This window comes from Amblyraja radiata, unplaced genomic scaffold (assembly GCF_010909765.2).
Source record: "Amblyraja radiata isolate CabotCenter1 unplaced genomic scaffold, sAmbRad1.1.pri scaffold_141_ctg1, whole genome shotgun sequence".
NCBI lineage: Eukaryota > Metazoa > Chordata > Chondrichthyes > Rajiformes > Rajidae > Amblyraja > Amblyraja radiata.
Genome location: NW_022630497.1, coordinates 4,772 through 26,895, shown reverse-complemented (window position 1 = coordinate 26,895; position 22,124 = coordinate 4,772). Strand labels below are relative to the sequence as shown.

At 48.3% G+C, this 22,124-nt stretch overlaps 1 protein-coding gene across 1 annotated transcript; it reads left to right on the top strand.

Moving 5' to 3' along the window:
• Positions 1-9: 9 nt before the first annotated feature.
• LOC116969833 (NACHT, LRR and PYD domains-containing protein 3-like) lies at positions 10-18,219 on the top strand. The gene is made up of 6 exons (XM_033016614.1): positions 10-69; positions 14,389-15,095; positions 15,339-16,118; positions 17,390-17,538; positions 17,694-17,861; positions 18,041-18,219. The coding sequence occupies exons 1-6, from the start codon at positions 24-26 to the stop codon at positions 18,126-18,128; spliced, it is 1,938 nt and encodes a 645-aa protein (XP_032872505.1). The 5' UTR covers positions 10-23; the 3' UTR covers positions 18,129-18,219.
• The last annotated feature ends 3,905 nt before the right edge of the window (positions 18,220-22,124 follow it).

Here is a 22,124-nt window from a genome sequence, read left to right as displayed (position 1 = left end):
CAGGTCCTGACCCAGAAGAATACATGAACATCCTCAGAGGTTTAACTGAATTACCCTCTCATATGGAATGTGAGTGTTGAAATGTACAGTTCACACCAATGACTTGTTAGAATTGATGTAATACTGAAACTGTTCAGAGCTTTGCAGAATGGGAAATCAGAAGATTAAAGGCTAAACAATTGTTAGACTGACACGGGGATTCACTATGGATTGCTTCTTTGTGTGTAGAGTCAGGTTTAGCTTAGTTTAGTGTATTGTCACATGTACTGAGGTACGGTGAACAGCTTTTGTTGCGTGTTATTCAGTCAGCAGAAAGACAATACGTGATTATAATCGAGATTTACAGTATAGATAAACTATGAGGGAATAACGTTTAGTGCAAGGTAAAACGATGAAAGTCCGATCTAGGATAGTCCGAGTGTAACCAAAGAGGTAGATAGTAGTTCCCAGATCACTCGATCTCTGACATACACTGGAACTATTACACTGCATTATTTCAACTCCTCCAGCCATTCATTGTACAAGGTTTTGCAATGTATCAGGTTGTGGACGAGATCTATGAAATCCAGTGCTCACCCAGGTGAGAATGTCTATGCAGTGATTCCCCACACACTCCTGGATGTCCCTGACACACTGTGTAACCCCACACACTCCTGGATAGAGTCCCTGACACACTGTGTAACCCACACACTCCTGGATAGAGTCCTGACACACTGTGTAACCCCACACACTCCTGGATAGAGTCCCTCGCACATTGTGTAACCCCACACACTCCTGGATAGAGTCCTGACACACTGTGTAACCCCACACACTCCTGGATAGAGTCCTGACACACTGTGTAATCCCACACACTCCTGGATGGGCCCTGACACACTGTGTAACCCCACACACTCCTGGATGGGTCCTGACACACTGTGTAACCCCACACACTCCTGGATGTCCCTGACACACTGTGTAACCCCACACACTCCTGGATAGAGTCCCTGACACACTGTGTAACCCCACACACTCCCAGATAGAGTCCTGACACACTGTGTAACCCCACACACTCCTGGATGTCCCTGACACACTGTGTAACCCCACACACTCCTGGATAGAGTCCTGACACACTGTGTAATCCCACACACTCCTGGATAGAGTCCCTCACACACTGTGTAACCCCACACACTCCTGGATGTCCCTGACACACTGTGTAACCCCACACACTCCTGGATAGAGTCCCTCGCACATTGTGTAACCCCACACACTCCTGGATAGAGTCCTGACACACTGTGTAACCCCACACACTCCTGGATGTTCCTGACACACTGTGTAACCCCACACACTCCTGGATAGAGTCCTGACACACTGTGTAACCCCACACACTCCTGGATAGAGTCCCTCGCACATTGTGTAACCCCACACACTCCTGGATAGAGTCCTGACACACTGTGTAACCCCACACACTCCTGGATGTTCCTGACACACTGTGTAACCCACACACTCCTGGATAGAGTTCCTGACACACTGTGTAACCCCACACACTCCTGGATGTCCCTGGCACACTGTGTAACCCCACACACTCCTTGATGTCCCTGACACACTGTGTAACCCCACACACTCCTGGATAGAGTCCTGACACACTGTGTAACCCCACACACTCCTGGATAGAGTCCCTGACACACTGTGTAACCCACACACTCCTGGATAGAGTCCCTGACACACTGTGTAACCCCACACACTCCTGGATAGAGTCCCTGACACACTGTGTAACCCCACACACTCCTGGATGTCCCTGACACACTGTGTAACCCCACACACCCCTGGATAGAGTCCTGACATACTGTGTAACCCCACACACTCCTGGATAGAGTCCTGACACACTGTGTAACCCAGACACTCCTGGATAGAGTCCCTGACACACTGTGTAACCCCACACACTCCTGGATAGGGCCCTGACACACTGTGTAACCCCACACACACCTGGATAGAGTCCTGACACACTGTGTAACCCCACACACTCCTGGATGTCCCTGACACACTGTGTAACCCCACACACTCCTGGATAGAGTCCTGACACACTGTGTAATCCCACACACTCCTGGATGTCCCTGACACACTGTGTAACCCCACACACTCCTGGATAGAGTCCTGACACACTGTGTAACCCCACACACTCCTGGATAGAGTCCTGACACACTGTGTAACCCCACACACTCCTGGATAGAGTCCCTCACACACTGTGTAACCCCACACACTCCTGGATAGAATCCTGACACACTGTGTAACCCCACACATTCCTGGATGTCCCTGACACACTGTGTAACCCCACACACTCCTGGATGTCCCTGACACACTGTGTAACCCCACACACTCCTGGATAGAGTCCTGACACACTGTGTAACCCCACACACTCCTGGATAGAGTCCCTGACACACTGTGTAACCCCACACACTCCTGGATAGAGTCCTGACACACTGTGTAACCCCACACACTCCTGGATAGAGTCCTGACACACTGTATAACCCCACACACTCCTGGATAGAGTCCCTGACACACTGTGTAACCCCACACACTCCTGGATAGAGTCCCTGACACACTGTGTAACCCCACACACTCCTGGATAGAGTCCTGACACACTGTGTAACCCCACACACTCCTGGATAGAGTCCTGACACACTGTGTAACCCCACACACTCCTGGATAGAGTCCCTGACACACTGTGTAACCCCACACACTCCTGGATAGAGTCCTGACACACTGTGTAACCCCACACACTCCTGGATAGAGTCCCTGACACACTGTGTAACCCCACACACTCCTGGATAGAGTCCTTGAAACACTGTGTAACCCCCACACTCCTGGATAGTCTCTGACACACTGTGTAACCCCACACACTCCTGGATGGTCCCTGACACACTGTGTAACCCCACACACCCTGGATAGAGTCCTGACACACTGTGTAACCCCACACACTCCTGGATGTCCCTGACACACTGTGTAACCCCACACACTCCTGGATAGAGTCCTGACACACTGTGTAACCCCACACACTCCTGGATGTCCCTGACACACTGTGTAACCCCACACACACCTGGATAGAGTCCTGACACACTGTGTAACCCCACACACTCCTGGATAGAGTCCCTGACACACTGTGTAACCCCACACACTCCTGGATAGAGTCCTGACACACTGTGTAACCCCACACACTCCTGGATAGAGTCCTGACACACTGTGTAACCCCACACACTCCTGGATAGTCCCTGACACACTGTGTAACCCCACACACTCCTGGATAGAGTCCTGACACACTGTGTAACCCCACACACTCCTGGATAGAGTCCTGACACACTGTGTAACCCCACACACTCCTGGATGTCCCTGACACACTGTGTAACCCCACACACTCCTGGATAGAGTCCCTGACACGCTGTGTAACCCCATACACTCCTGGATGGGCCCTGACACACTGTGTAACCCCACACACTCCTGGATGTCCCTGACACACTGTGTAACCCCACACACTCCTGGATAGAGTCCTGACACACTGTGTAACCCCACACACTCCTGGATAGAGTCCTGACACACTGTGTAACCCCACACACTCCTGGATAGAGTCCTGACACACTGTGTAACCCCACACAGTCCTGGATAGAGTCCTGACACACTGTGTAACCCCACACACTCCTGGATGTCCATGACACACTGTGTAACCCACACACTCCTGGATAGAGTCCTGACACACTGTGTAACCCCACACACTCCTGGATAGAGTCCCTGACACACTGTGTAACCCCACACACTCCTGGATAGTGTCCTGACACTCTGTGTAACCCCACACACTCCTGGATAGAGTCCTGACACACTGTGTAACCCACACACTCCTGGAGAGAGTCCCTGACACACTGTGTAACCCCACACACTCCTGGATAGATTCCCTGACACTGTGTAACCCACACACTCCTGGATGTCCCTGACACACTGTGTAACCCCACACACTCCTGGATAGAGTCCTGACACACTGTGTAACCCCATACACTCCTGGATAGAGTCCTGACACACTGTGTAACCCACACACTCCTGGATGTCCCTGACACACTGTGTAACCCCACACACTCCTGGATAGAGTCCTGACACACTGTGTAACCCCACACACTCCTGGATGTCCCTGACACACTGTGTAACCCCACACACTCCTGGATAGAGTCCTGACACACTGTGTAAACCCACACACTCCTGGATAGAGTCCTGACACACTGTGTAACCCCACACACTCCTGGATAGAGTCCTGACACACTGTGTAACCCACACACTCCTGGATGTCCCTGACACACTGTGTAACCCCACACACTCCTGGATAGAGTCCTGACACACTGTGTAACCCCACACACTCCTGGATAGAGTCCTGACACACTGTGTAACCCCACACACTCCTGGATGGGTCCTGACACACTGTGTAACCTCACACACTCCTGGATAGAGTCCTGACACACTGTGTAACCCCACACACTCCTGGATGTCCCTGACACACTGTGTAACCCCACACACTCCTGGATAGAGTCCCTGACACACTGTGTAACCCCACACACTCCTGGATGTCCCTGACACACTGTGTAACCCCACACACTCCTGGACAGAGTCCCTGACACACTGTGTAACCCCACACACTCCTGGATGTCCCTGACACACTGTGTAACCCACACACTCCTGGATAGAGTCCTGACACACTGTGTAACCCACACACTCCTGGAGAGAGTCCCTGACACACTGTGTAACCCCACACACTCCTGGAGAGAGTCCTGACACACTGTGTAACCCCACACACTCCTGGATAGAGTCCTGACACACTGTGTAACCCCACACACTCCTGGATAGTGTCCTGACACTCTGTGTAACCCCACACACTCCTGGATAGAGTCCCTGACACACTGTGTAACCCCACACACTCCTGGATAGAGTCCTGACACACTGTGTAACCCCACACACTCCTGGATAGAGTCCTGACACACTGTGTAACCCCACACACTCCTGGATAGAGCCCTGACACACTGTGTAACCCCACACACTCCTGGATAGAGTCCTGACACACTGTGTAACCCCACACACTCCTGGATAGAGTCCCTGACACACTGTGTAACCCCACACACTCCTGGATAGAGTCCCTGACACACTGTGTAACCCCACACACTCCTGGATAGAGTCCTGACACACTGTGTAACCCCACACACTCCTGGATGTCCCTGACACACTGTGTAACCCCACACACTCCTGGATGTCCCTGACACACTGTGTAACCCCACACACTCCTGGATAGAGTCCTGACACACTGTGTAACCCCACACACTCCTGGATAGAGTCCCTGACACACTGTGTAACCCCACACACTCCTGGATAGAGTCTTGACACACTGTGTAACCCCCGACACTCCTGGATGTCCCTGACACACTGTGTAACCCCACACTCCTGGATGGGCCCTGACACACTGTGTAACCCCACACACTCCTGGATAGAGTCCTGACACACTGTGTAACCCCACACACTCCTGGATGTCCCTGACACACTGTGTAACCCCACACACTCCTGGATAGAGTCCTGACACACTGTGTAATCCCACACACTCCTGGATGGGCCCTGACACACTGTGTAACCCCACACACTCCTGGATAGAGTCCTGACACACTGTGTAACCCCACACACTCCTGGATAGAGTCCCTGACACACTGTGTAACCCCACACACTCCTGGATGGGTCCTGACACACTGTGTAACCCCACACACTCCTGGATGTTCCTGACACACTGTGTAACCCACACACTCCTGGATAGAGTCCTGACACACTGTGTAACCCCACACACTCCTGGATAGAGGTCCTGACACACTGTGTAACCCCACACACTCCTGGATAGAGTCCCTGACACACTGTGTAACCCCACACACTCCTGGATAGAATCCTGACACACTGTGTAACCCCACACATTCCTGGATGTCCCTGACATACTGTGTAACCCAAACACTCCTGGATAGAGTCCTGACACACTGTGTAACCCCACACACTCCTGGATAGATTCCCTGACACACTGTGTAACCCCACACACTCCTGGATAGAGTCCCTGATACACTGTGTAACCCCACACACTCCTGGATGTCCCTGGCACACTGTGTAACCCCACACACTCCTGGATGTCCCTGACACACTGTGTAACCCCACACACTCCTGGATAGAGTCCTGACACACTGTGTAACCCCACACACTCCTGGATAGAGTCCCTGACACACTGTGTAACCCCATACACTCCTGGATAGAGTCCCTGACACACTGTGTAACCCCACACACTCCTGGATAGAGTCCTGACACACTGTGTAACCCACACACTCCTGGATAGAGTCCCTGACACACTGTGTAACCCCACACACTCCTGGATAGAGTCCTGACACACTGTGTAACCCCACACACTCCTGGATGTCCCTGACACACTGTGTATCCCCACACACTCCTGGATAGAGTCCTGACACACTGTGTAACCCCACACACTCCTGGATAGAGTCCCTGACACACTGTGTAACCCCACACACTCCTGGATAGAGTCCTGACACACTGTGTAACCCCACACACTCCTGGATGGGCCCTGACACACTGTGTAACCCCACACACTCCTGGATAGAGTCCTGACACACTGTGTAACCCCACACACTCCTGGATGTCCCTGACACACTGTGTAACCCCACACACTCCTGGATAGAGTCCCTGACACACTGTGTAACCCCACACACTCCTGGATAGAGTCCCTGACACACTGTGTAACCCCACACACTCCTGGATAGTCCTGACACACTGTGTAACCCCACACACTCCTGGATAGAGTCCTGACACACTGTGTAACCCCACACACTCCTGGATAGAGTCCTGACACACTGTGTAACCCCACACACTCCTGGATAGAGTCCTGACACACTGTGTAACCCCACACACTCCTGGATAGAGTCCTGACACACTGTGTAACCCCACACACTCCTGGATAGAGTCCTGACACACTGTGTAACCCCACACACTCCTGGATAGAGTCCTGACACACTGTGTAACCCCACACACTCCTGGATGGGTCCCTGACACACTGTGTAACCCCACACACTCCTGGATAGAGTCCTGACACACTGTGTAACCCCACACACTCCTGGATGTCCCTGACACACTGTGTAACCCCACACACTCCTGGATAGAGTCCTGACACACTGTGTAACCCACACACTCCTGGATAGAGTCCTGACACACTGTGTAACCCCACACACTCCTGGATAGAGTCCTGACACACTGTGTAATCCCACACACTCCTGGATGTCCCTGACACACTGTGTAACCCCACACACTCCTGGATAGAGTCCTGACACACTGTGTAATCCCACACACTCCTGGATAGAGTCCCTCACACACTGTGTAACCCCACACACTCCTGGATGGGTCCTGACACACTGTGTAACTTCACACACTCCTGGATAGAGTCCTGACACACTGTGTAACCCCACACACTCCTGGATGTCCCTCACACACTGTGTAACCCCACACACTCCTGGATAGAGTCCTGACACACTGTGTAACCCCACACACTCCTGGATGTCCCTGACACACTGTGTAACCCCACACACTCCTGGATAGAGTCCCTGACACACTGTGTAACCCCACACACTCCTGGATGTCCCTGACACACTGTGTAACCCCACACACTCCTGGATAGAGTCCTGACACACTGTGTAACCCCACACACTCCTGGAGAGAGTCCCTGACACACTGTGTAACCCCACACACTCCTGGATAGAGTCCTGACACACTGTGTAATCCCACACACTCCTGGATAGAGTCCTGACACACTGTGTAACCCCACACACTCCTGGATAGAGTCCTGACACACTGTGTAACCCACACACTCCTGGATAGAGTCCTGACACACTGTGTAACCCCACACACTCCTGGATAGAGTCCTGACACACTGTGTAATCCCACACACTCCTGGATAGTCCCTGACACACTGTGTAACCCCACACACTCCTGGATAGGTCCTGACACACTGTGTAACCCCACACACTCCTGGATAGGTCCCTGACACACTGTGTAACCCCACACACTCCTGGATAGAGTCCTGACACACTGGGTAACCCCACACACTCCTGGATAGAGTCCTGACACACTGTGTAACCCCACACACTCCTGGATAGAGTCCTGACACACTGTGTACCCCACACACTCCTGGATGTTCCCTGACACACTGTGTAACCCACACACTTCCTGGATAGAGTCCTGACACACTGTGTAACCCACACACTCCTGGATAGAGTCCTGACACACTGTGTAACCCCACACACTCCTGGATGTCCCTGACACACTGTGTAACCCCACACACTCCTGGATAGAGTCCTGACACACTGTGTACCCCCACACACTCCTGGATAGAGTCCCTGGCACACTGTGTAACCCCACACACTCCTGGATAGAGTCCCTGACACACTGTGTAACCCCACACATTCCTGGATGGGTCCTGACACACTGTGTAACCCACACACTCCTGGATGTCCCTGACACACTGTGTAACCCCACACACTCCTGGATAGAGTCCCTGACACACTGTGTAACCCCACACACTCCTGGATAGAGTCCCTGACACACTGTGTAACCCCACACTCCTGGATAGTCCCTGACACACTGTGTAACCCCACACACTCCTGGATAGAGTCCTGACACACTGTGTAACCCCACACACTCCTGGATAGAGTCCCTGACACACTGTGTAACCCCACACACTCCTGGATAGAGTCCTGACACACTGTGTAATCCACACACTCCTGGATGTCCCTGACACACTGTGTAACCCCACACACTCCTGGATAGAGTCCTGACACACTGTGTAACCCCACACACTCCTGGATAGAGTCCCTCACACACTGTGTAACCCCACACACTCCTGGATGGGTCCTGACACACTGTGTAACCCCACACACTCCTGGATGTTCCTGACACACTGTGTAACCCACACACTCCTGGATAGAGTCCTGACACACTGTGTAACCCCACACACTCCTGGATGTCCCTGACACACTGTGTAACCCCACACACTCCTGGATAGATTCCCTGACACACTGTGTAACCCCACACACTCCTGGATAGAGTCCCTGACACACTGTGTAACCCCACACACTCCTGGATAGAGTCCTGACACACTGTGTAACCCCACACACTCCTGGATGGATCCCTGACACATTGTGTAATCCCACACACTCCTGGATACAGTCATGACACACTGTGTAAACCCACACACTCCTGGATAGAGTCCCTGACACACTGTGTAACCCCACACACTCCTGGATAGAGTCCTGACACACTGTGTAACCCCACACACTCCTGGATAGAGTCCCTGACACACTGTGTAACCCCACACACTCCTGGATAGAGTCCTGACACACTGTGTAACCCCACACACTCCTGGATGTCCTGACACACTGTGTAACCCCACACACTCCTGGATAGAGTCCTGACACACTGTGTAACCCCACACACTCCTGGATGTCCCTGACACACTGTGTAACCCCACACACTCCTGGATAGATTCCTGACACACTGTGTAACCCCACACACTCCTGGATAGAGTCCCTGACACACTGTGTAACCCCACACACTCCTGGATAGAGACCTGACACACTGTGTAACCCCACACACTCCTGGGTAGAGTCCTGACACACTGTGTAACCCCACACACTCCTGGATGTCCTGACACTGTGTAAACCACACACTCATGGATAGAGTCCTGACACACTGTGTAACCCCACACACTCATAGATAGAGTCCTGACACATTGTGTAACCCTACACACTCCTGTTAAAATGAGTTATTTTTGCCAGTCTAATTCAAGAAAACTTGAGTCAAACCATTGCTGCTAAATCAATTCTTTATTCTGTCAGCGCTGGATAATTCTTTAAACCTTCCAACACAGAGTTAGAAACTCTGGGGCAGGTCGAAAGAATTACTGACTTTGGCATAAATGTAACACATTATATAGGTAAAAGACAAGGATAGTACAAAAGGAGTGGCAAACTATTAACCAATCATTATGGTTTACCATACATTTAACTTATTTGCATTAACCAATCAACTAAATCCTTTCCATTGATTGACAACACGTATAGTCACATGATTTTCCCTTTTCCAGCCCCTTTACAACCTGCTTCCCCTCTGTGGTTTCTTCAACCTCTTTGCTCAAAATCATTTTATTTCAATAAAGCAAAACCACAGATATACAACTAGTTCTCAGAATATATACATAATACAGCAATCACACAACACATACATACAAAACATATTTTCACTTTTGGAAGAGAAAGTTATTTCTAAAACTTCCGATTTAAACAAAGTCTAATACTTACAATCATAATTAAACACAATACACGTCACAATTAATTTCCTTACAACCTCCCCCTACTATCTCTGGAAGAAAAGAATGTAAAAGCCTCTTCACTAAAAGCATTCCTCACAACAAATGAAAGATTATCAAAACAGAGTTACTTTCTCAGTTTCTGGTAACCATAAGAAAACCTTTTGCAAAGGTCACACAACCATCACCTATGCCTTATCTCTTATCTCAACATAAACACATGTAAACAGCACAAACCATCTCACAGACTATTATCTACCCTTGGTGCCTACAATCCAACATAGGCAACCATAAATCGCCTTAAATGACACAGCCAAACTCTGAGATATGTCACAAAGGAAGAAGGATGGTGCCCATGTCATGGAGAAAGATCCTATTTACAACTTCCATTATAAACAGCAACCTAAACCAACTACTACTTCTCACAGCATGATTATTGCTTCAAAGCAATAAATAAAGATATGCCTATTCAGATCAACCTTTCCATGTTATGATAAGCCATCTGTTCTCCTGTGTGTGTTCTTTGTTCTTTATTTCTTTGTGGAGGCATGTATTTCTGAAAGTCCCAACTCCAAACCCTTCTCTTGCAACTTAACACAAGTTCCTTAAGAACGTATCATTTGAGCAATTTTATTATATATTTCCTCACTCCTGGATGTCCCTGACACACTGTGTAACCCCACACACTCCTGGATAGAGTCCTGACACACTGTGTAACCCCACACACTCCTGGATAGAGTCCTGACACACTGTGTAACCCCACACACTCCTGGATAGAGTCCTGACACACTGTGTAACCCCACACACTCCTGGATAGAGTCCTGACACACTGTGTAACCCCACACACTCCTGGATAGAGTCCTGACACACTGTGTAACCCACACACTCCTGGATAGAGTCCTGACACACTGTGTAACCCACACACTCCTGGATGTCCCTGACACACTGTGTAACCCCACACACTCCTGGATAGAGTCCTGACACACTGTGTAATCCACACACTCCTGGATGTCCCTGACACACTGTGTAACCCCACACACTCCTGGATAGAGTCCCTCACACACTGTGTAACCCCACACACTCCTGGATGGGTCCTGACACACTGTGTAACCCCACACACTCCTGGATGTTCCTGACACACTGTGTAACCCCACACACTCCTGGATAGAGTCCTGACACACTGTGTAACCCCACACACTCCTGGATGTCCCTGACACACTGTGTAATCCACACACTCCTGGATAGAGTCCTGACACACTGTGTAACCCCACACACTCCTGGATAGAGTCCTGACACACTGTGTAACCCCACACACTCCTGGATAGAGTCCTGACACACTGTGTAACCCCACACACTCCTGGATGGGTCCTGACACACTGTGTAACCCCACACACTCCTGGATAGAGTCCTGACACACTGTGTAACCCACACACTCCTGGATAGAGTCCTGACACACTGTGTAACCCCACACACTCCTGGATGTCCCTGACACACTGTGTAACCCCACACACTCCTGGATGGGCCCTGACACACTGTGTATCCCCACACGCTCCTGGATGGGCCCTGACACACTGTGTAACCCCACACACTCCTGGATGTCCCTGACACACTGTGTAACCCCACACACTCCTGGATGGGCCCTGACACACTGTGTAACCCCACACACTCCTGGATGGGCCCTGACACACTGTGAAACCCCACACTCCTGGATGTCCCTGACACACTGTGTAACCCTACACACTCCTGGATAGAGTCCTGACACACTGTGTAACCCCACACACTCCTGGATGGGCCCTGACACACTGTGTAACCCCACACACTCCTGGTAGAGTCCTGACACACTGTGTAACCCCACACACTCCTGGATAGAGTCCTGACACACTGTGTATCCCCACACACTCCTGGATGTCCGATACACTGTGTAACCTCACACACTCCTGGATAGAGTCCCTGACACACTGTGTAACCCCACACACTCCTGGATAGAGTCCCTGACACACTGTGTAACCCCACACACTCCTGGATAGAGTCCTGACACACTGTGTAACCCCACACACTCCTGGATAGAGTCCCTGACACACTGTGTAACCCCACACACTCCTGGATAGAGTCCTGACACACTGTGTAACCCCACACACTCCTGGATAGAGTCCTGACACACTGTGTAACCCCACACACTCCTGGATGGGTCCTGACACACTGTGTAACCCCACACACTCCTGGATAGAGTCCTGACACACTGTGTAACCCACACACTCCTGGATAGAGTCCTGACACACTGTGTAACCCCACACACTCCTGGATGTCCCTGACACACTGTGTAACCCCACACACTCCTGGATAGAGGCCCTGACACACTGTGTAACCCCACACACTCCTGGATGGTCCCTGACACACTGTGTAACCCCACACACTCCTGGATGTCCCTGACACACTGTGTAACCCCACACACTCCTGGATAGAGTCCTGACACACTGTGTAACCCCACACACTCCTGGATAGAGTCCTGACACACTGTGTAACCCCACACACTCCTGGATGGGCCCTGACACACTGTGTAACCCCACACACTCCTGGATAGAGTCCTGACACACTGTGTAACCCCACACACTCCTGGATGTCCCTGACACACTGTGTAACCCCACACACTCCTGGATGTCCCTGACACACTGTGTAACCCCACACACTCCTGGTAGAGTCCTGACACACTGTGTAACCCCACACACTCCTGGATAGAGTCCTGACACACTGTGTAACCCCACACACTCCTGGATAGAGTCCTGACACACTGTGTAACCCCACACACTCCTGGATGTCCTGACACACTGTGTAACCCCACACACTCCTGGATAGAGTCCTGACACACTGTGTAAACCACACATTCCTGGATAGAGTCCTGACACACTGTGTAACCCCACACACTCCTGGATGGGCCCTGACACACTGTGTAACCCCACACACTCCTGGATGTCCCTGACACACTGTGTAACCCCACACACTCCTGGATAGAGTCCTGACACACTGTGTAACCCCACACACTCCTGGATGTCCTGACACACTGTGTAAACCACACATTCCTAGATAGAGTCCTGACACACTGTGTAACCCCACACACTCCTGGATAGAGTCCTGACACACTGTGTATCCCCACACACTCCTGGATGTCCGACACACTGTGTAACCCCACACACTCCTGGATAGAGTCCCTGACACACTGTGTAACCCCACACACTCCTGGATAGAGTCCCTGACACACTGTGTAACCCCACACACTCCTGGATAGAGTCCTGACACACTGTGTAATCCCACACACTCCTGGATAGAGTCCTGACACACTGTGTAACCCCACACACTCCTGGATGTCCCTGACACTGTGTAATCCACACACTCTTGGATATCCCTGACACACTGTGTAACCCCACACACACCTGGATAGAGTCCTGACACACTGTGTAACCCCACACACTCCTGGATGTCCCTGACACACTGTGTAACCCCACACACACCTGGATAGAGTCCTGACACACTGTGTAACCCCACGCACTCCTGGATAGAGTCCTGACACACTGTGTAACCCCACACACTCCTGGATAGAGTCCTGACACACTGTGTAACCCCACACACTCCTGGATAGAGTCCTGACACACTGTGTAACCCACACACTCCTGGATAGAGTCCTGACACACTGTGTAACCCCACACACTCCTGGATAGAGTCCTGACACACTGTGTAACCCCACACACTCCTGGATAGATTCCCTGACACACTGTGTAACCCCACACACTCCTGGATAGAGTCCTGACACACTGTGTAACCCCACACACTCCTGGATGTCCCTGACACGCTGTGTAACCCCACACACTCCTGGATAGAGTCCTGACACACTGTGTTACCCCACACACTCCTAGATGGGACCTGACACACTGTGTAATGTTGAGTTTTGAGTTGAGCCATCTAACATTGTGTCCATTATCTGCCTTTTCCCGTGCAAGATGTTCAACAGAAACACAAGGAGACTCTGCGAGCACAGACTGAAACACTGAGAGTGAACACCATCCTGATGTCGGAGGAGGTTAAGAATTTCCTGCTGCGTGATCGATACGCTGAGCTCACAATTATCTCCACTGTTCGAGATCGGACACTGGTGGAACAAGAGCTGCTGGCAAGAGGCAGGGACCATGAAGAGTGGATAGAGAAATGTCTCCGGGAAAAACTGGAAAAAATCAGGACTGATCAATTGGTCCACAGCAGCTTTTCCCGGAGTAAATCCAGATCTGGGAGTTCAGCAACAGTGGCCGGAGTCGCGGGGATCGGAAAAACAACAATGGTGCAAAAGATTGTTCATGACTGGGCCACGGGGCAAATATACCAACAATTCCAGTTTGTCTTCAGTTTCAAATTCCGGGATTTGAAAATGATTAAAGACAGAATAAACCTGAGGGAACTGATTCTGGAACAGTATCCATACTTTGGGAATATGCTAGGAGAGGTCTGGAAGAACCCAGAGGGATTGCTGTTTATATTCGATGGTCTGGATGAATTCAAGGGCAGAATCGATTTTGCTGACAGTCGGAGAGATACAGAACCTCAGCACCAGTGCCCAGATCCTGAATCCCGGTGTGAAGTGTCTGACATTGTGTATAGTTTAATCCAGCACAAGCTGCTCCCAGGGTGTTCAGTGCTAGTGACCACCCGCCCCACTGCGTTACATTTACTGGAAAAGGCAGAGATCAGTGTCCGGGCTGAAATCCTGGGATTTGTTGGTGAGGAACGGAAGGAATATTTCACCAGGTATTTTGAAGATCAGACGGTGGCAGCAGCTGTTTTCAAACACGTGAAGGAGAACGAGATCTTGTACACCATGAGCTACAACCCCTCCTACTGCTGGATCCTTGTCCTGACATTGGGCCCCTTCTTCACACAAACACACTGGGACCCACAGCAAGTTCCCAAGACCATCACACAACTATATTGCTACTTTATTTACAACATCCTGAAAAACCACGGCCGTGAGATTGAGAACCTTCGTGAAGTGTTACTGAAGCTTGGTCAGATGGCCTACACTGGAGTGGCCGAGAAGAATATTGTGTTCACAGATGCAGATTTGATCAAACACAATCTGCAGCCTTCCCAGTTCCTGTCCGGGTTCCTGATGGAACTTTTGGAGAGAGAGGATTCAGCCCGGAGCGTGGTGTACACCTTCCCGCACCTCACCATCCAAGAGTTTGTAGCCGCACTCGCACAATTCCTGACTGTAGATCCCGAGAATATCGTGAAACACCTGTCTGAAGTCCACAGCATGACAGACGGGCGATTTGAAGTATTTGTCCGTTTTGTCGCTGGTCTCTCCTCCCCACGGGAAGTTGGGATCCTGGAGGAGTTTCTGGGTAAATTCCCTCATCAAACAACCGGCCGAGTGAATGACTGGGTGAAGGGGGAGGTTAAAAGCCGGGCTGGAAACACAAAGAGTGAAGCTGATAAACGGAGGCTCCTGAACACGATGCACTACCTGTTTGAGTCTCAGAATCCTGCACTGGCTCAGCAGACACTGGGATCTGTGAAAACACTTTCATTCCGTGAACTGGTACTGACCCCGATTGACTGTACGGTCCTGTCTCATACCATCAGGCTCTGTGATACAATCAAACACCTCGATCTGGATAGCTGCCGCATTCAGTGTGAAGGTCTCCAGCGGCTGGGACCGGCTCTGCACAAGTGTCAGCACTTGAGGTAACTGTCCGTTTGACGCTAACACTGAACTGTAAAATTGTTTCACTATTTTGTTATTTCGTCCAGCACCCCTTCGATGGGGCCGAGCGGCCGTCACTGTGCACGGGGGCACCCCTCCTATTTTACCCCCCCTCCCCCGGGTCACTGGTGATCGACCCCCTCCCCCGGGTCACGCGTGTTGCCTGCCTGCCTGCCCTGTCGCCGTTCTCTGCACGGGGAACATTACCCGGTCGTCGGTCGGGGAATGAGAATAAATGGTGAAAGTCACCAAACACCACATCCACAGAGATTTGTTCAATAATGTGCTGAGGTGTTTCCATAAATATCCGTTTGGGAGAAGTTATCTATCTCAGCCTCGTCGGCCGGGGTTTGTTTCTTACTCTGTCTGTTTGTGTTTAGACTGGGAGACAACGACCTGGGAGATTCCGGAGTGAAACTGGTGTCTGAAGCTCTGAAGAACCCGGACTGTAAAATAGAGATACTGTGGTAAGTCCCAGACTGTGAGAGATTGTGTTTACACTCACTGGGTGTCTGACATTGAACATTAATATGATCAGTAATTGTGTCACCGATAAACACTGGCAATTTGCACCGTCTCCTGTCTCGCTCTCTGTGTCCCTCACCCTCACTCTCTCTCATCTCCAGGCTGGACAATCCAGAAATCAGAGATACAATGGGACTTGGGAGTATTGGTGCAGGATTCCCAAAAGGTTAATAAACAATAGACAATAGGTGCAGGAGTAGGCCATTCGGCCCTTCGAGCCAGCACCGCCATTCAATCAGATCATGGCTGATCGTCCCCAATCAGTACCCCGTTCCTGTCAAGATAAAGGAACCACATTCCCTCGTGCCTGTATGAACCCAGGAGATGCATTTGAGCTTAAAAGCACCTTGCCAAGCCAGGGAAAAGGCCATAAAATGGATTTTGCTGCCTGCCTGGCTGAGAATGCATTTTAAGCCCCACAAAGGCCTGTAAAAGTGCAGAAAGCATTCCCTCATGTCTGTATGAAGTCAGGAGATGTATTTCAGCTTAAAAGGAGCTAGCTGGACCTTGCAAAAGGCCAAAAATTGCATTTTGCATCCTAGCAGAAAATGCTTTTTCTCTGGCACAAGGCCCCAAAAAAGCCTACAGACCAGTCCGTCATGTCTGTATGAAGTCAGGAGATGTATTTGAGCTTAAAAGCAGCTTGCTAGTCCTGTGATTCTCTGTGTCCCTCACCCTCACTCTCTCTCATCTCCAGGCTTAACAGTGTCGGTCTCACAGATTCTGGAGCCGTGGATCTCGCCTCCGCTCTCAGTACAAACCACACGGTGACGGAGCTGTACCTGAGTGGGAATAAACTGGGAGATTCCGGAGTGAAACTGGTGTCTGAAGCTGTGAGGAACCTGGACTGTAAAATACAGAGACTGGGGTAAGTTCCAGACTGTGAGAGATTGTGTTTACACTCACTGGGTGTCTGACATTGAACATTAATATGATCAGTAATTGTGTCACCGATACACACTGGGGATTTACACCGTCTCCTGTCTCTCTGTGTCCCTCACCCTCACTCTCTCTCATCTCCAGGCTGAACGGTGTCGGTCTCACAGATTCTGGAGCCGAGGATCTCGTCTCCGCTCTCAGTAAAAAGCCCTCACTGACGGATCTGCGCCTGACACACAACTCCCTCACAGACCTGTGTGTCCCCGCTCTCCGCAACCTCATACTGACCCTCCCGAGACTGATGTGGATCAGGTGAGTGTTTGTGTTAATGTTTAATGTGATAAAATATCAGGGGATCCATCCATCCATCCGTGGGCTTCTTTCTCCTGTGATTTTGTTCTGTAAAGTGTTGTTGAAATATTAACCCCAGTCCCTGTTATTGACACTGTTGTTTAACCTGTTTATTTCCTTTATTCCTCGACTTGTTTCAGGCTGGGGGAGAATGAGTTCAGGTCGTCCGGGAAGAAGGAACTGAAGTCGCTGGAGGCACCCAGACCCGGACTGAGAGTGACCGTGTGAACATCTCTGGGTGTAAACGTCACTGCCCTGGGGACCGGAATATTGTTGCTGTCAGGCCACGTGCCGGATCTACCCACACACTGCACGGAGGGAGGGAGACCCGGCTGCCATCCTCGACTTGCCCTGACAATAGTCCCCAGGCTGTTGCTGTAACTTATTCCCTGCGGCATCTAAACAATGCGCTAACTCACAACAATTGTCCCTCTCCCACTGTTCAACCCCAAGGGTACATTCTCTTCTTGATTCTGGATGGACACAATGTCGACACCTTTTGACAGAATACACCGTTGTTGACATTAAACGCGACTTATTCTCGCACTTTAGCTTTAGGGTTAGCATTCAGAGTTATTATTAAAACACTTATTATTGTCACATGTACTGAGAAACAGTGAAAATATTCTGTTTGCATGCATGCTATCCAATCTAGTCAGGTAATGCTATACATCAATACAACCAAGCCAAGTGCAAGTACAGCAGGTAGAGTGAAGAGAGTGCTGAATATAGTTTTCTCAGCATGTAGCGATACATAGACATAGATAACAGGTGCAGGAGGAGGCCATTCAGCCCTTCGAGCCAGCACCACCATTCAAGGCAAGGCAAGGCAACTTTATTTATATAGCACATTTCATACACGAGGCAGACTCAAAGTGCTTCACATAAATACATGTCATACAATAAAATGAAATAAAATAGAAGAATTAAAAGAAGAGAAAAGCAAATTAAAAATGCATTATAAAAAGTGCAAAAGTTAAAAGTGCAATGTAGTTAAGATTTAGCTGAAAGCTAAAGTAAACATAAAAGTTTTCAGTCTTGTTTTAAAAGTGGTCAAAGTTGGGGCAAGTCTTAAATCTTCAGGAAGTTTATTCCAGCTATTTGTTGCATAGTAACTAAATCCTGCTTTCCCATGTTTTGTATTTATTCTGGGAATCACTAACAGATTGGTTTCAGAAGATCTTAGCGGTCTAGAAGGCTTATATAGTGGAAGCATGTCAGTGATATACTTTGGTCCTAAACCATGTAGTGATTTATAGGTGAGCAGCAGGATTTTGAAATCAATTCTCTGACATACTGGGAGCCAATATAAGAATTTAAGAATTGGTGTAATGTGTTCAAATTTTTTGGTCTTTCTTAGAACTCTAGCAACAGCGTTCTGAACAAGCTGTAGCTGCCTGACAGTTTTTTTTCGGAAGACCTGCAAGGAGACCGTTACAATAATCTAGCCTACTAGTAATAAAAGCATGTACAAGTTTTTCTAAGTCTTGAGCTGACATGAGTCCTCTTAATCTTGCTACGTTTTTGAGGTGATTTGAGGTGTTCATTGTGATCATGGCTGATCGTCCCCAATCAATAACCCGTGCCTGCTTTCTCCCCATATCCCTTGACTCCACTAGCCCCTAGAGCTCTATCTAACTCTCTCTTAAATCCATCCGGTGACGTGGCCTCCACTGCCCCCTGTGGCAGGGAATTCCACAGATTCACAACTCTCTGGGTGAAAAGTTTTTTGATACAGTTTCAGAGAAAACGTCCAACGTCCGCAATGAAATAGTTTGTAAAAATAAGGACTGTGTCCCCACACACACAGGCCACAACTCACCAATGGAAGGATCTTTCAGTAGTCTGATAACATCATAATAAGAATGCACAAGATTCACAGCAACGGGGTCCTATAGGGGGGTTGCACGTTAGGTCACTGGGTCATAGGGCTTGACGCACGGAGCTGCTCAATCCATCTGGAGGACATCGCAGCTTCCGGTATATGTTATTAATGCAAGAAACGCGTACTTTCCTACCTGTTAAAAACCGACAAAATGTTGCATTTTTGCGCTGTAAATAATTGTGGAAGTCGGGGCAAGCGTGAGAGACATGTACCCAACTTCAGAATTCCAAACGTGAAGCGAAATGAAGGTAACGAGAAGCGAGAGCTGAAGGGACAACAACAGCTAAAGTGCTTGGCGACATTGGCTCTTGCAGATATCGGAATTGAAAATATTGGGAAATTATCCGCGTTGTCAGATTCAGATTCAGATTCAACTTTAATTTTCATTTGTACAGTGGTACAGTACAGAGACAACTGGAAATGCAGTTAGCATCTCCCTGGAAGAGCGACAAGAATATGATCAATAATTAACACATATTTACATGTACAGTGTTTGCCACTGCATTTCATTAACAGTAAGGCATTATTGGGGTTTTTCTTGATTCTTTGGCATCTAAAAAGTCTCAGAAGTGATAAATCTGGATGTAAAATTTAGAAATCGCCCACAAATAATGCCTTATTTGATGAAATACAGTGAACAAACGGCCAATGTTCGCCAAGCACTCTGGCTGTTGTTGTCCCTTCAGCTCTCGTTTCTATCTACCGTCATTTCTCCTCACTTTTGGAATTCTGAAGTAGGCTAAATGTCTCTCAACTTATCCCGATTTCCATCATTATTTACAGCGCAAAAAATCACCATTTCGACGGGTTTTATTATTATTTTTTTAAATAATATTTTTATTAGAAGTAGACATATTATAAAGTATAGTTACATATTATAGTAAAACAACTTTTCATATACATCAGTCATACATTATTAAAATTTTCAATTGTCGATTACTTCTGCTTCTAGTGTTTTTCTTATATAGAAAAAGAGAATAAAGAGTTACAAATATCAAAAAAACAGAAAAGGTGGAATGGATTATTTATAATACGTCATTGGAGATAGGTTCGTAGATTATAAAGTATGACTTTTCATCTAATCCTGAGTTCAAGTTTCAGTTGGGTTTTCGTGCCGGGCCAATCTATCCCGTCAGATAATTAATGAATGGAGCCCATATTTTATCAAAAAGTTCTTGTTTGTCCGTTAAGACAAGTCTAATTCTTTCTAGATATAGGGTCTCCGACATTTCCACAATCCACATTTTAATTGTGGGGGTTGTAGGGCATTTCCAAAATTTTAATATTAATTTTTTCCCGGTTATTATACTGTAGTCGAGGAAATTTCTTTGGCTTGTTGTGAGTGTTAAACTTTGCTCTGATATTCCAAGTATTATTCATTTTGAGTTTGGATCCAGTTTTGTATTAATAACTTCTGAAATTATTTCAAAAATATCAGTCCAGAAATGTTTAATTTTTATACAATTTGCAAACGTATGTGTTAAATTAGCATCTAGATGTAGACATTTATCACAAATAGGAGAGATTTGCAGGAAGATTCTATTTAGTTTTATTTTAGAGTAGTGTAATCTATCTAAGACTTTAAATTGTATTAAAGCATGTCTGGCATTTAACGAACATTGATGTATATGTTGTAAACTTTCGTCCCACAAATCTTTCGTTATAGGATGACCTAATTCATTTCCCCATGTGTATCTATATGGTTCCGTCGGTGGTACCTCGTTGTTTAGGAGGTTGTTATAAATATAAGCTATTAATTTTTCAGTGTTAGGATGCTTGTTCAAACACTCATCAAGGATTTCTGGTTCCCTAGTCCTGTAGACTTGTGTATTAGATTTAACATAATCTCTAATTTGTAGATATCTGAAGAAATTATTTGAGTGCAGTCCATGATTCTGTTGTAACTTCTGAAATGAAAGAAAAGTGCCTTTCCCATAAAGATGTCCAATCTTTTTAATTCCATAATTTTTCCATTGTGTGAAACCCTTATCCAAAAAGGATGGCTTGAATAAAGGATTATTTACAATGGGAAGGCATAGTGGTATATTATTCAATTTTAAAACTTTTTTTATTGTTTCCAAATTCGTATTCCACTATGTTATGGGGTTTTCCTTATAGGTTTTTTGCGCAGTTTTGTGGTAGCAAATATGATCGGACCAAGTTTCAAAAGGTAAACAGTCTTCCTTTTCCATCCTTAACCAATCTGGTTGTTGATCCCATTTCTTCCAGCCAGAAATTCATGTTTTAATATGGACTGCCCAGAAATAAAACAAGACATTTGGCAAAGCCAAACCTCCATTTATCTTTGACTTACATAAATGTTTTTTACTTATTCTGAT

Bases quoted from the DNA above. Each gene is read 5' to 3' on its own strand.
- LOC116969833 (XM_033016614.1), top strand. From the start codon at position 24: ATGAACATCCTCAGAGGTTTAACTGAATTACCCTCTCATATGGAAT. The intron at 70-14,388 runs GTGAGTGTTGAA...TTCCCGTGCAAG, and splicing joins ATTACCCTCTCATATGGAAT to ATGTTCAACAGAAACACAAG. The intron at 16,119-17,389 runs CACTTGAGGTAA...GTCGGTCTCACA, and splicing joins CGGCTCTGCACAAGTGTCAG to GATTCTGGAGCCGTGGATCT.